This window comes from Petaurus breviceps, unplaced genomic scaffold, assembly GCF_028583685.1.
Source record: "Petaurus breviceps papuanus isolate PSGF00001 unplaced genomic scaffold, PetGlider_PUasm1.0 140, whole genome shotgun sequence".
NCBI lineage: Eukaryota > Metazoa > Chordata > Mammalia > Diprotodontia > Petauridae > Petaurus > Petaurus breviceps.
Genome location: NW_027185698.1, coordinates 41,896,860 through 41,910,182, shown reverse-complemented (window position 1 = coordinate 41,910,182; position 13,323 = coordinate 41,896,860). Strand labels below are relative to the sequence as shown.

The window sequence follows — 13,323 nt, the reverse complement described above, 5'->3', positions numbered from 1 at the left end:
TGCTCCTTGTACTATTTTTATAGGACCACACTATATTTTTTAAAATTTGTTTTTCATTATCCATCTTTTACAATTTTGAGTCAGTTTGTGAGTTATATATGTATCCACATGTGTATTCACCTATGTCTTGGTTTCTTTGGATAATTAGCAGAATATTGAGAATAAAGCAAAATAAACCTTCTGAAATCCTCTTTCCCCAAATCTAGGGTACATATCAGACCATTCTTGACTTTCTTCCTCTTCTGACAAGAACTTTTAAAATAGTCACTCCCTCTCAAGGTTTTTGTTAATTTCTGCCCTTTAAAGCAATTCTTCATTGATGAGAGTCAGATTCACAGTATCAGTTTTATTTGTTGTTTTGCCTCCTTTTAAAAGAGGAAATTATTAATTTGATTTTGAGGGAAATGGAACTAGCTTATATATAGATAATCAATTTGTCATTATTGTATCAGGCTTCTATCCTCATCTGTTCTGTTCCTTTTTTTCTTTTTTGGTCCATGTGGTTCTGAAGGATGCTGTAAAAACAATATTGCTTTTCTCTCTACTCATTTTATCTTCACGCAAATGCTCTCTTATCATGCTTAACTCCTGTATTTTTTCACATGTGTATCTTCTTTTTTTTTTAATTTTATGTTTACCACATTCATTTCCACAAGATTTTGAGTTACAGATTTTCTCCCCATCTTTCCCCTACCCACCACCCCAAAACAGCCATCCCACTGAATACCCCCTCCCCCAATCTGCTCTCTCCTATATCCTCACTCATCCCCCCTCCAGCTTTCCAGTAGGGCAAGATGATGTCCATACCCCAGTGCCTATATATGCCTGTATATATTATTTCCTAGTGCATGTAAAAAAAAATAAATTTTTTTTAAACATTTGATTTTAAAACTTTGAATTCCAGATTCTTTCCATTCTTCCCTCATCACCCACCCTTACTGGGAAAATAAGCAATTCAATATAGGTTGTACATGTGTAGTTATGCAAAACATTTCCATAGTGGATATATTGTGAAAGACTGACTATATTTCCCTCCTTCCTATCCTGCCCCCCATTTGTTCTATTTTCTACTTTGACCATGTCCCTTTTCAAAAGTGTGCTTCTAACTTCCCTCCCCACCAACCTGCCCCCCCCCCCCTCCTCCCCCCCCCCCCCTATTCTCTTTCCCCCCTACTTTCCTATAGGGTAAGATACCCAATTTAGTGTGTATGTTATTTCCCTCCTTAAGCAAAATTCAATGACCCATTCCCTTTTGCCTTCCTGTTCTTCCTCTCCATTGTAACAGTTTTCCCTTGCCTCTTTTATATGAGATAATATACCATATTCTGTCTCTCCCTATCTCTTCTCATTATATTGCTCTCTCACCTCTTAATTTTATTTTTTAAATATCATCCTTTCCTATTCAATTGATCCTATACCCTCTGTCTTTGTATACCTGTATTCATGTATACACACTCACATATGTATTCATATGCTCACATATCTTCCTATATAGATATATATGTATGTATACACACACACACATATATATATATACACACACACATTTATACATTTATATTCCCTTCAACTATCCTCATACTGAGAAAAATTTCACAAGTTACAATTATCGTTTTTCCATGTAGGAATGTAAATAATTAAGCTTTGATAAGTTCCTTATGATTTCTTTTCCCTGTTTACCTTCTAATGCTTCTCTTGCTTCTTGTATTTGAATGCCAGATTTTCTATTCAACTCTGGTTTTTTCATCAAGAATTCCTGAAAGTCCTCTATATCATTGAATGACTGTATTTTCCCCTGAAGCATTATACTCAGTTTTGCTGTGTAGGTGATTCTTGGTTTTAATCCTAGCTCCTTTGACCTCCAGAATATCATATTCCAAGCCCTTCGATCCTTTAATGTAGAAGCTGCCAGATCTTGTGTTATCCTGATTATGTTTCCACAATATTCAAATTGTTTCTTCTTGTCTGCTTGTATTATTTTCTCCTTGATCTGGGAACTCTGGAACCTGGCTATAATATTCCTAGGAGTTTTCTTTTGTGGAACTTTTTCAAGAGGTGATAGGTGGATTCTTTAATTTCTATTTTGTCCTCTGGTTCTAAAATATCAGGGCAATTTTCCTTGAGAATTTATTGAAGGATGATTTCTAGGTTCTTTTTCTGATCATGGCTTTCAGGTAGTCTAATAATTTAAAAATTTTCTCTCCTGGATCTATTTTCCAGGTCAGTGGTTTTTCCAATGAGGTATTTCACATTGCCTTCTATTTTTTTTCATTTGTTTGGATCTATTTAATAGTATCTTGATTTCTCATAAAGTCATTAGCTTCCATTTGCTCCAATTCTGAAGGAATTATTCTCTTCTGGCAAATTTGGCTTTTTAAGGCAGTCTTCTCCTCATTGACTTTTTGAGCCTCTTTTGCCATTTGAATTAGTCTATTTTTAAAGGTGTTATTTTCTTCCGTCAGGTTGTTGACTCTCTTTTCATGATTTTCTTGCATCATTCTCATTTCTCTTCCCAATTTTTCCTCCATTTCTCTTACTTGATTTTCAAAATTCTTCTTGAGCTCCTCCATGGCCTGTAATCAATTCATATTTTTCTGGGGAACTTTTGGTACAGGAGTTCTAACTTCATTGTCTTCCTCCTGTTCTATGCTTTGATCCTTTTTGTCTCTAAAAAAAGGAATCTAAGGTTTGACTGCTGTTCTTGCTTTGCTTCCTTTGCTTGCTCATGTTGCCACTCAATTACTTGACTTTTGAGTTTTTTGCCACAGTAGAACTCTGCTTCCAGAGAGGAGAGCTTTGTCCCAATTACTGTGGTTTTCTCAGCTGCCAGAACTGTTAGTTGGGTGCCCTCTCTGAAGCTTCCAGAAGCTCTAGCACCTGGTCACACACCCCAGGACCTCCCCCAAGACAGCAATCCAGATCCAAGCTGGTTAAAGCAAGAACAGTTGCCATCTGAATAGGTTCTTGGCCCCCTTCAATCTGCAGGCCAGGAGCTCTGAAGCAGCCACACAACAGCTGCTGCATGGCTTCAGCGCTGCCACTGCTTCTTAGCTTCTCACCCTGGGGGCAGAGGCCGGATTGCACTTTTGGTCTCCCTGTTCTCACAAAGTCCACACTGACCTTTTACTTTGCCATTGGTATTTATGGATTGATAATTCTGGAAACCACCACAGCTTCTGGTGATCCACTCTTCTGAAGTCCGCTCCAGCTGCTGCTGCTTGGGGCCACCCTGAGGTTAAAACCAAGGGCTCACATGGGGCTGGGCTCTGCTCCCAGTGTGATAGACCCTTCCTGCTGGGCTGCCTTCAGCAGTAGATTTGTTTCTCTCTGTCACTTTGTGGGTTCTGTAGCTCTAAAGTTTGTTTAGAGTCATATTTTATAGGTATTTGAGGTGATTATGGGGGGAGCTCATGGAGTTTTCCTGCTTCTACACCATCATCTTGGCTCTGCCCCCCATGTGTATCTTCTTAATATAAAATTGTAATTATTTCCTTTTCTCCTTTTGTTTGTCTTTTTTTTCTTGTTTTTTAAATAATGTACACCCTTTCAGAGCCATATTCTAGTTAAATTATGGACCTCATGACAAAGAATCCATGATAATCCTGTGAAGGCAAATTTGTCTCCTTACATTAGAATCTCTTGAAATAAATAATTATCCCAGAAGGCTTTATCTTTCCACCAAATTATGATGTGTTAAGTTTTTTCTTGTTAAAATTGAGCAGAAGGAATAATTAATATACTTTTCATGTTTACAGACCATATTTGGTAAACCTTTTACCTTGTCTGACTCGAATAAGCAAGCGAACAGAAGAATCTGTCCAAGAGACTTTGGCATCTGCTATACCCAAAATTATGGCATCTTTTGGCAACTTTGCAAATGACAATGAAATTAAGGTATGGTTGCTTTTATCAAGTGCATGAACTTGAGAATAATCCCAGATAGATTTCTGTTTTGTAAGTAAAGTAGCTGCCTTTTGCGATTTGCTGTTATTGAATGTCTTAAGATTAATAAAGTTGCTGGTGAAATTTCAGATTACTTCCAGATTTTGTCAGTTTGAATTGAACTGATTGGAACTTCATCAGATTAGGAGCTTTTCACTTTTAAAATGTATTTTTTTAAAGTATCACTTAAGGTTGCCATTTCAAGACACACAATTTAAAGGTTAGGGGTTATGTGTATGTTTTTTTATTTGCTTGTTTGTAGCATTGAGCTAATCTTTTAACTAGTTAAGGATGTTTGAATATCATGATACCTGGTAGTTGGGGAAGTAATAGTATGTAAGAGGGTTTTTGAATGAGGGGATTTGTGTTTGAATTCAGGTTCATATCTTACCACACAGGTGGTTATTTTTTTCTCTTTCCACCTTAGTTTCTTTGAAATAGGGAGTTCAACTAGATTACCTTGTGAGTCACTTCCAGCTCTAAATCTTATAACTTATTAAAGGTAATTTGCAACTCTTTTGTACTTGTAATTACTGCTTAATGCTGGTCTTGGAGTCCGGAGGAACTTTCCTCTGAAATTCACTGGATATGTGACTATATGTGTTTGAATCGTGGATTTGCTATATATACGCCATGGATGGTGTTGAGTGAGTTGCTTTATCTTTCTTAGTTTCTTCATTCTGTAAAGTGGGAATAGCACTACCTAGAGAACGTATTTCATAGAGTTTTTGTAATGATAAGAGAAGATAAATTTACAAACCTTAAAACACTATAGAAATGTCAGTTACTGTTATTGTAATTGTCGTTGTTGTCTTTATCATCATCCTCATCATTCAGAAACTTTCTGTCTTTCAGCATTAGTGCATGTCTAGATTTCTTTTTTCTTTTTTTTGCTCTTTGGACGGGGGAGAGCAGGGAAATTGGGGTTAAGTGACTTGCCCAAGGTCACAAGGCTAGTAAGTGTTAAGTGTCTGAGGCTGGATTTGAACTCAGGTCCTCCTGACTCCAGACTTGGTTCTCTATTCACTGCACCACCTAGCTGCCCCTAGTTACCTTTTAGATCCTTTAAGGAGAAGTAGACTGAGTTATTCTATATTTCTGATGCTTAATGTCTAGTGGAGAGACAAACTTTGAGTTGTTTATTTTTTATTCCTGTGTTATTTCCTCTACTCATGTGTTTATGTGTGCTGTGTCTTAGACTTAGGGAGGGACTTAGAGCTGCCCTTGTCTTTGTCGGGAAGTGAATATCTTTGTGGAGAGTCCAGTGAGGACTCCCGAATCTTAATGTCTTTGGGAAAGCATATATTTTCCAGGCAGTCATAAAGAATTATATTGTAGGAGCTCTGATGAACAGGGAATATGTAATTGCTAACCCTTTGGGGGCCCATTTAGAATGGATAGTCAGGCGTTATTCCCTGGTGGAGGCAGAGTACCAAACTTGGAGATGGGAGAACTTGACTTCTTTTCCCTGCTCTACCACCAACCTGTTTGATAGGTCAGTTCTCCTTCCTGTTCCTCAGTGTTCTCATCTGTCAGTGGGAGTGAGGAATATATTAGATGATCTGTCAGATCTCTTATGGTGGTAACAATTTTGGTTCTTACTCTCTCTAGCTGCTGATTGTAGGGAATTGAGTCATTCTTTTTATCCTTCTGTATTTAGGGAATTGTTTTATTACCTTGAAGCACCTGGCCCAAAGCTTTTCATATAGTAGGCACTCGATGCATGTTTGCTGAACAAAGATATGGCTTGGATGGTTCAAGCCAGGGACATTTTAGACATAATTCATCTTTCCTATAGTGATTATTTCTTCTGTAGAGCTGTGGAAATTTACGTTCTTATTATGTTTTAGCACAGTTTGTAAATAGCCCCATTGTTTTCATTGTATCAACAGCATGCATTTATAAAATCATGCTGTGGAAGCAGAGAGTTGGAAAGAAATTGCAGCAACCCTTTTGTCCAGCTCTCTTACTTGACTAATGAGCCTTTTGACTCTTGAGTTTTGGAGAGATTATGTATCTTTCCCAGTGCTGTATAACCAGCAGATGACAGAGCTGGAGCTTGGTTCTAAGAACCACATTTTTAGAAAGACAATCAAGATGGTGAGGAGATTTAAGTCCATGATGGACCAACTATTGAAGGAACAAAGGGCTTTTATCCTGGAGGCAAGAAAACTTAGGGGACAATATGATAACATTCTTTATGTTGATAGTTGTTTAGAAAAAGGATCATTTTTTTTTTTTTTAACTTGACTCTAGAGAGCATTGAGCAGAATTTGGAGTACTAGTTAAAAGTTAAAAAAAAAAAGCAGAGTTTGGCTCGTAAGTGTTGTATAAATGTTGAATAGTCTGTTGGGTGGTAATGAGTTCCCCATGCCTTGAAGTCTTTGAGTGGGCTCTGGATGATTGTTTGTTGGATCATTGTAGTGAGATTCCTGCCCCGCTATGGATTGGATGGATGGCCTTGGAGGGTCCTTCCAATGCAGAGAGTGTAGGATTCTAGAACCTCAGTTATGTGGGGTAGGGAAGTCCTGAGGCAATGTGCTGTCTTGTCAGTTAGTCAACAAACATTTATTAAATGCTTATTTCTGTTCTTGGAGAGCTCTACAGGATGGTCCTTCGTTTGGAGGGTTCTCTGGAAATAAATTTTGGCTCAGTCATGGAGGACTATTCTTTAAAATTGATTGGTTCAAATCTGTTTTTTTTGTTTATTTTTGTTTTTTTGAGGGGACAAGGCAATTGGGGTTAAGTGACTTGCCCACAGTCACACAGCTGGTAACTGTGTCGAGTGTCTGAGGCCAGATTTGAACTCAGGTCCTCCTGAATGCAGGGCTGGTACTGTATTCACTGAGCCACCTAGCTGCCCCCTCAAATCTGTTTCTTGAAAAAGGTTTGGAGAATTTTCTAATAATTTAGTTATCCCTGGAGGCAGCTAGGCAGCTCACTGGATAGAGTGGAAGACCTGTAGTCAGGAAGACTCTTCTTTCTTAGTTCAAATCAGACCTCAGATATTCACTAGCTCTGTGACCCTGGGCAAGTCATTTAACCTTGTTTCCCTTAGTTTCCTCATCTGTAAAATGAACTGGAGAAGGAAATGACAGAATTCCTCCAGGATCTTTGCTAAGAAAACTCCATGGCTCAGGGGGTCACAGAGTCAGACATGCTGAAAACTGAACAACAACAAAAACAACATATATTAGTAGGTATCTAAAGACGTGAATGAAACAGTCCCTGGTGTTAAGGAGATTTTATGCTACTGGAGGAAACAACATCTACATATAAAGAATATGTGCAAAATATATATACAGTAAATGAAAGGCAGCTTTGAGGGTAGATGCAGCACAAGTTGGGGAGATTAGGGAGAGCTTCATGTAGAAGGTGACCCTTGAACTTAATTGGAAGGGAAAAAAGGGATTCTAGCAGTTGGAGACGAGGACGGAGGCCGTTTCAGGCATGGTGGATAGCCATTAAGCAGAATGTCCAGTTGGTACACAGACTGTATGTGGATGAAATAGCCAGTTAATAATAGCCAATTAATAGCATTTATTAAATGCCTACTATGTGCCAGATACTATGGATATAAAATATAAAGAATGTAACAATCCTTATTGGTAAGGAGGTAAAGAGCTTATATTCTAACGGAGGAGATAACAAGTACATAAGTATATACATAAGAAATATTCCTACCTATATGTGTATAGAGGTGTATGTGAACATACACACATATATGTGTTTGTGTTGAGACCTGTTGAGTTTCAGATATCTCCAGTATGAAGAAAAAATTATTAATAATGTACTCTGTGTTTTAGGCACAAGTCAGCCAGAAACAATTTTATTTAATTTATCATTGTTCTGTATTCTAGTTGTTTCTAGTTTGGAGAGAGAGAAGTACATACTGGTACCCCCTCCCCTCCATGTCCTCCTTAACCTCTGCTTTTTCTCATAGATGGCTTAACCTCAAGTGATTTGAGGTAATAGAGAAATCTTAAACAAGGTAAAGATCATAATATCTTAAAATACAGTTCCTTCAAACTGTAACAATTCAAAACAATAACTACCCTGTTTCTTCCTTGACCTAAATTACATTCAAGTCATTCAAATGTTTTCCTGGAACACGGTGACTTGCTCCCTGAGCTTGGTGTCTTAATCCTTTCCCAGTGCAGAAGGATGGATCATAGAACCTTGGCTTCAGGGATTGGGGAAGAGGAGACTGCTCCTTGGTAGATCAATAGCCTAGTCACTTCAGGGGTTTGAAATGAAATGATCTAAACAAGACAAGAGGTATTTTTTGCTTAAAGTTTTGGTTTTTCCCTAACATGTCTCCTTAAGAAGAGGCCTTTTGTCCTAACCTACCTTCAAACCTGGAAGTCTGGAAAGGATATTTTAGACCAGAGAAATACCATTTCCTAATATATATATATTTTTTCTTTTTGGAGGGCAGTTGGGGTTAAGTGACTTGCCCAAGGCCACACGGCTAGTTTTTGTGTTAAGTGTCTGAGTTCGGATTTGAACTCAGGTCCTCCTGACTCCAGGGCCAGTGCTCTATTCACTGCGCCACCTAGCCACCAAGGTTTCCTAATATTTCTAGAGAAACTAAAAAGGGCATTTTTAATGTTTCCACAGAGACATCCAGTTTGAAATGTTCAATAGTAATTATTCATGTTTGACTGAACCTCAAGCTGTTAGTCATCTGCATTGAGATAGTAGTTAAACCCATAGGCTGATGAGGTTTTCACCAAAGGGAGTTATAGAAGAAGAGGGTCAGAACTTTGGGGAATACCCACAGATGAGCATGATGCGTAGATGATGAGCCAGAAAAGGAAGCTTAAGAAAGACCATTCAGATAGGTAAGATGCAAATCAGGGGAAAATAGTGGCAAGAAATGTGAGAGAGGAGAGAGCATGTTAGAGCAGTAGGTGATCGTTGGTGTCAAGTGAAGCAAAATAGGTTGAAAAGAATTAAGAATTGAGTTAAGTCCGTCAGATTTGGCAATTAATTATTGATAACTTTGGAGAGAATCCCTGTCTGTTGACTTTTTTCATTTGCCTCTTAAGCATTTTTTCCTGATAAAACTTAAATAAGTACTCAAGGAATCCATGATTTTAGTCTCTGGTTGCTTTCTGCCATTTTCTTCTCTTTCAGCCCTATGTCATATATAGAGGTAGCCCTTCCCTTTACCCTCTACACGTACGAGTTAGTTCATTCCATCCTGTCTTCTCCATCAGATTACACTCCTTTTGTCATCCCCACTTTCCTACTTATCTTTAATTTCTCCCTGTCTACTGACAGCTTCCCTTCTGCCTACAAACATGCTCATGTCTCCCATCCTCAAAAAACCTTTACTTGATCTTTCCTTTCCTGATAACTTTTATTTCACAACACCCCTGCCTTTTGTGGCTAAACTTCTTGAGAAGGCTGCATACAAGAGGTGCCTTCTGTCCTCCCAGTCTCTTCTTAACTCTCTGCCTTCTGGCTCCCAGCTTCATTGTTGGACAAAAACTCCTTGTTCCAGAGTTACTAATGACCTCTTAACTGCTAAATCCAATGTCTCTTTCTCAATCCTCATCCTTCTTGGCACCTTTCTGTGGAGCCTTTGACTCTGTTGGTCACTGTCTTCTCCTTTATACTGCCTTCTCTCTAGGTTTCTGTGACACTTATCTCCTGGTTCTTCTCCTGCCTGTCTGATTGAACCTTCTCAGTCTTTTTTGTTGGATCTGCATCCAGGTCAAATTTGATGTCCCCTTGGGCTCTGTTCTGAAGTCTCTTTTCTGTCAGCACTATTACACTTGGTGATCTTATCAGTTCCCATGGATTCAACTGTTTTTATACAAATGATTCTCAGATTTTTTTTTTTTGCGCTTTTTGGAGCGGGGAAGGTAGGGCAGTTGGGTTTAAGTGACTTGCCCAGTGTTACAGCTAGTTTTTTTTTTTTATGCTAAGTGTCTGAGGCTGGATTTGAACTCAGGTCCTCCTGACTGCAGGGTCAGTGCTCTATTCACCGCGCCACCTAGCCGCCCCAATTCTCAGATTTTTTTTATCCAGCCCGAACCTTTCTCCTGACCTCTAGTCTCGAATTGCCTATTGGTAACTGCCTGTTGGACATCCGAATTGAATGCCTCATAAATAACAAACTCATCGTGTCCAAAACTGAGCCCATTACCTTTCCTGACAAACTCTCTCCTCCTTCTAACTTTTCTATTATTGTTGAAGGCAACACCACCCTCCTGGACCCCCAGACTCTCAACTTACATGTCACTATTAACTCTTTACTTCCTCTCACTCTCCTCCTCCTGCCCCACATCCATTCAGTTGCAAGTGCCTGTCATTTCTTCCTTCATTAACACCTCTTCTGTATGCTCCTCTATGCCTGCTGACACTTTACCATCCCTGTGCAGGCCCTCCTCAGCTCAGGCCTGGACTGCTGCATTAAAGCCTCTCCCTACCCTAGTTCATCCTCCATTTATCTGTCAAGATGATCTTCCTAAAGTACAAATCTGACCATATCAGTTCCCTATACACTCAGCTCCAATGGCTTCCTGTTACCTGCAGGATCAAATATAAAATTCTTTGTTTGGTTTGGCTTTATAATCAGGTCTCTTTTTTGCCACTAATTTTTTTATGCCTTACTCCCTACCCTGTACTCTCAGATCCAGTGACACTGGCCCCCTTGCTGTTCCTTTTCCTGTCTCAGATCATATGATCTTGCTTCTGACTGTCCCTTGTGCCTGAAACTCTCTCCTTCCTCATCTCACCTCCAGATTTCTTGTCTTCCTCCAAGTCTCAGCTAAAATCGATCCCGCTTCCTTCTGAGAGCACCTCCACCTTCTCCTGTGTGCCTCTTCGTTTGTACGGTTGTGCATGGTTGTTTATAGTTTTTCCCTGTTAGACTGTGAGCTCCCCGAGAGCAAGGACGACCTTGTGCTTCTCTCTGTATTTCCAACATGTAGCACAACGTCTGGCACCTAGTGCAGACTTCATGTTACTTGACTGACTGCAGCTCTAACATAGATGGTTTCCTGAGTTGCTATGGCCAAAAAAGTCTCCACGTGGTTGTCAGTTGATCATCTTCTCTGTGGATAAACCTCTCTGTAGGTATTTTGTCTGGCCCTCAGTTGATAGACATTCATTTTATCTCTTGAACCTTTCCAGTTTAGTAGGGCCTGCGAGAGCTTGTGGTCCCCTAGAATAAAAAACAACAACAAAAAACCCCAGGGTCAACTCTGTCATGAGGAGGCATTTAGCAGAGATTTGAGTGAATATACTTAGAGACAGTTAGATGTTGCAGTGGATAGAACACTTTGCCTGGAGTGATGAAGACCTGAGTTCAAATATGGTCTTAGACATTTACCAACTGTGTGACCTTGAGCAATTCACATAATTGCTACCTGCCTCAGTTTCCTCCACTGTAAAATGGAGTTCATAATAATACCTATTTCCCAGGATTGCTAAGAGAACCAGATGAAATAATATTAAGAAAGCACTTAGCACAGTGTCTGGCACGTAGTGGTGTTTAATAGATATTTATTTCCTTCCCGATGTCCTTTAAAAATTGCTTGACTTCAGCATTTTCCATTAAGGATACCAACTTAGTTGGTGACTATTTTTATAGGTGGATTCTGTTTTCACTCATTTTTCAAGTGTATTTATCTCTTTATCATGGTATAAAATTATGATTATTTGTTTACATTTCAACTGCAGTAGTAGGTGTTTATGAAAGTAATATTTTTGTGTGAATTTTCATGGGCCTAAATTCTGAGTAAATCATTATTTTCTGTTCTTCTTTGTCATTAATTTGCCTTGACATATCCCCTTCCTTCCCCTTCCCTCCTCTTTTGTCATCTGTAAAATGAAGGGGGTTGGACCAGATAACTCTTATGGTATTTTTCAGCTTTAACAGTTAATAAAGATATAAGAAAAACAGGTGTTGATATATATATATTTTTTTCATTAATTTAATAGTGTGGTAATTATATTGACATTATAAATTCAAGAAAAGATGAAGTAGTTTCATCAAGTTTCAGGAAAATTGTAAATACATAAAAAATATTCCTTTGTCTTGATCTGACTTTCTTGTAATTTTGTTACCATAGGTTTTATTAAAAGCTTTCATAGCTAATCTCAAGTCAAGTTCTCCTACAATACGGCGAACAGCGGCTGGGTCAGCAGTGAGCATCTGCCAGCACTCAAGGAGGACACAGTATTTTTATACTTGGCTACTTAATGTGCTTTTAGGTAAGGGGAAAATAAAGTTTTTAAGGCACAGGTTCTGTAGTTTTTACATGGAGGGAATGGAAAAAAACCCTAAAAACCTAATGAAAAGGTAGGAGGAAAAAACTAATGAAATTCATGCTCTTAAACTAGATTTTATGAAAACTTTGTAGATTATAGCACTTGTCATTTTCTGACTGGTTACTTTTAAACTTGGAGAGGCATTCTCATGTAGAAATAGAGACCTGGCTTTGGATCTAGGAAGTCTTGGGTTCAAGTCCTGGCTCTGACACATTATGGCTGTGTGACTAGGAAAATCATTTAATTTCTCCTTATCCCAGGCCACTCTTTAAAGCTAGAAGTAGAAGAGAATGATCTGATCTTCCTTGGTATGGGGGGCTTTGTCATATTGGGGTTCCCTCTACTGTTGAAATCCCAGGCATTGTTGCTATCATTATGGATGCTGCATTGTAAAGTTTACAAGGGTTTAATGATGCTTCTAGCTCTCTTCAGCATCCCTTGAAGGTTGTTGGTTTTGGCTAAGAGACACTGCCTTTTTTCTTTATTTTTTTTCCTTATTTTTCCTTATATTTCTCTATATTTCCTTTCTTTCAAGACTCAACTCATGTGTCACCCCCCCTGTGAAAAGTTTCTTTGTCCCAGGTTTTCCGAATGTCCTCAGCTGAAAATAATTTCTCTCTCCTTCCGTTTTTCTGGTGGGTTTTGTCTAGATGACTCTTTTGCACTTTTTGTTTTCTACGTCTCTGTGTTTGTGTTATCTCTTGCTTTGTAGAGGGTGACCTTCTTTTGGGCAGGGACTCTGTCTTATTTTCATCTTTGTCACCCAGTGCCTAGCACATAACTATTTTTAAAATGGTTGTTGAATTGAATTTGTGTAGTCAAATATAATAAATATAATCTCAAATAAAACCCCAAATGGGCAACTGGGAATTTTAATTCTTTAATTAAAAATGTTTCTTGTTCAAGACCATATACTATGCTTAGTGGAGTATTCAAAGAAGAATAAGGCATAGTCCTCAGCCTTATGGAGATTAAGATTTAGTTGGAGACATAAGATATATACACACAAAGCTGTATTACAAGCAAGACTGAAAGGATATAAAAAAGGTACAGAATTCTCATGGAGTTCTGGGGATGGAGAGATCACTTTCAGCT

At 38.6% G+C, this 13,323-nt stretch overlaps 1 protein-coding gene across 3 annotated transcripts in view; it reads left to right on the top strand.

Annotated features, from left to right (window-relative positions):
• HTT (huntingtin) overlaps nt 1–13,323 on the top strand; it is a 228,883-nt gene that overhangs the window by 30,304 nt on the left and 185,256 nt on the right. For all 3 annotated transcript variants that reach the window (XM_069070716.1, XM_069070714.1, XM_069070719.1), the window contains exons 6-7: nt 3,756–3,894; nt 12,030–12,171. In XM_069070716.1, coding sequence (XP_068926817.1) covers nt 3,756–3,894; nt 12,030–12,171 — 281 coding nt within the window. The remainder of the gene's footprint in view (nt 1–3,755; nt 3,895–12,029; nt 12,172–13,323) is intronic.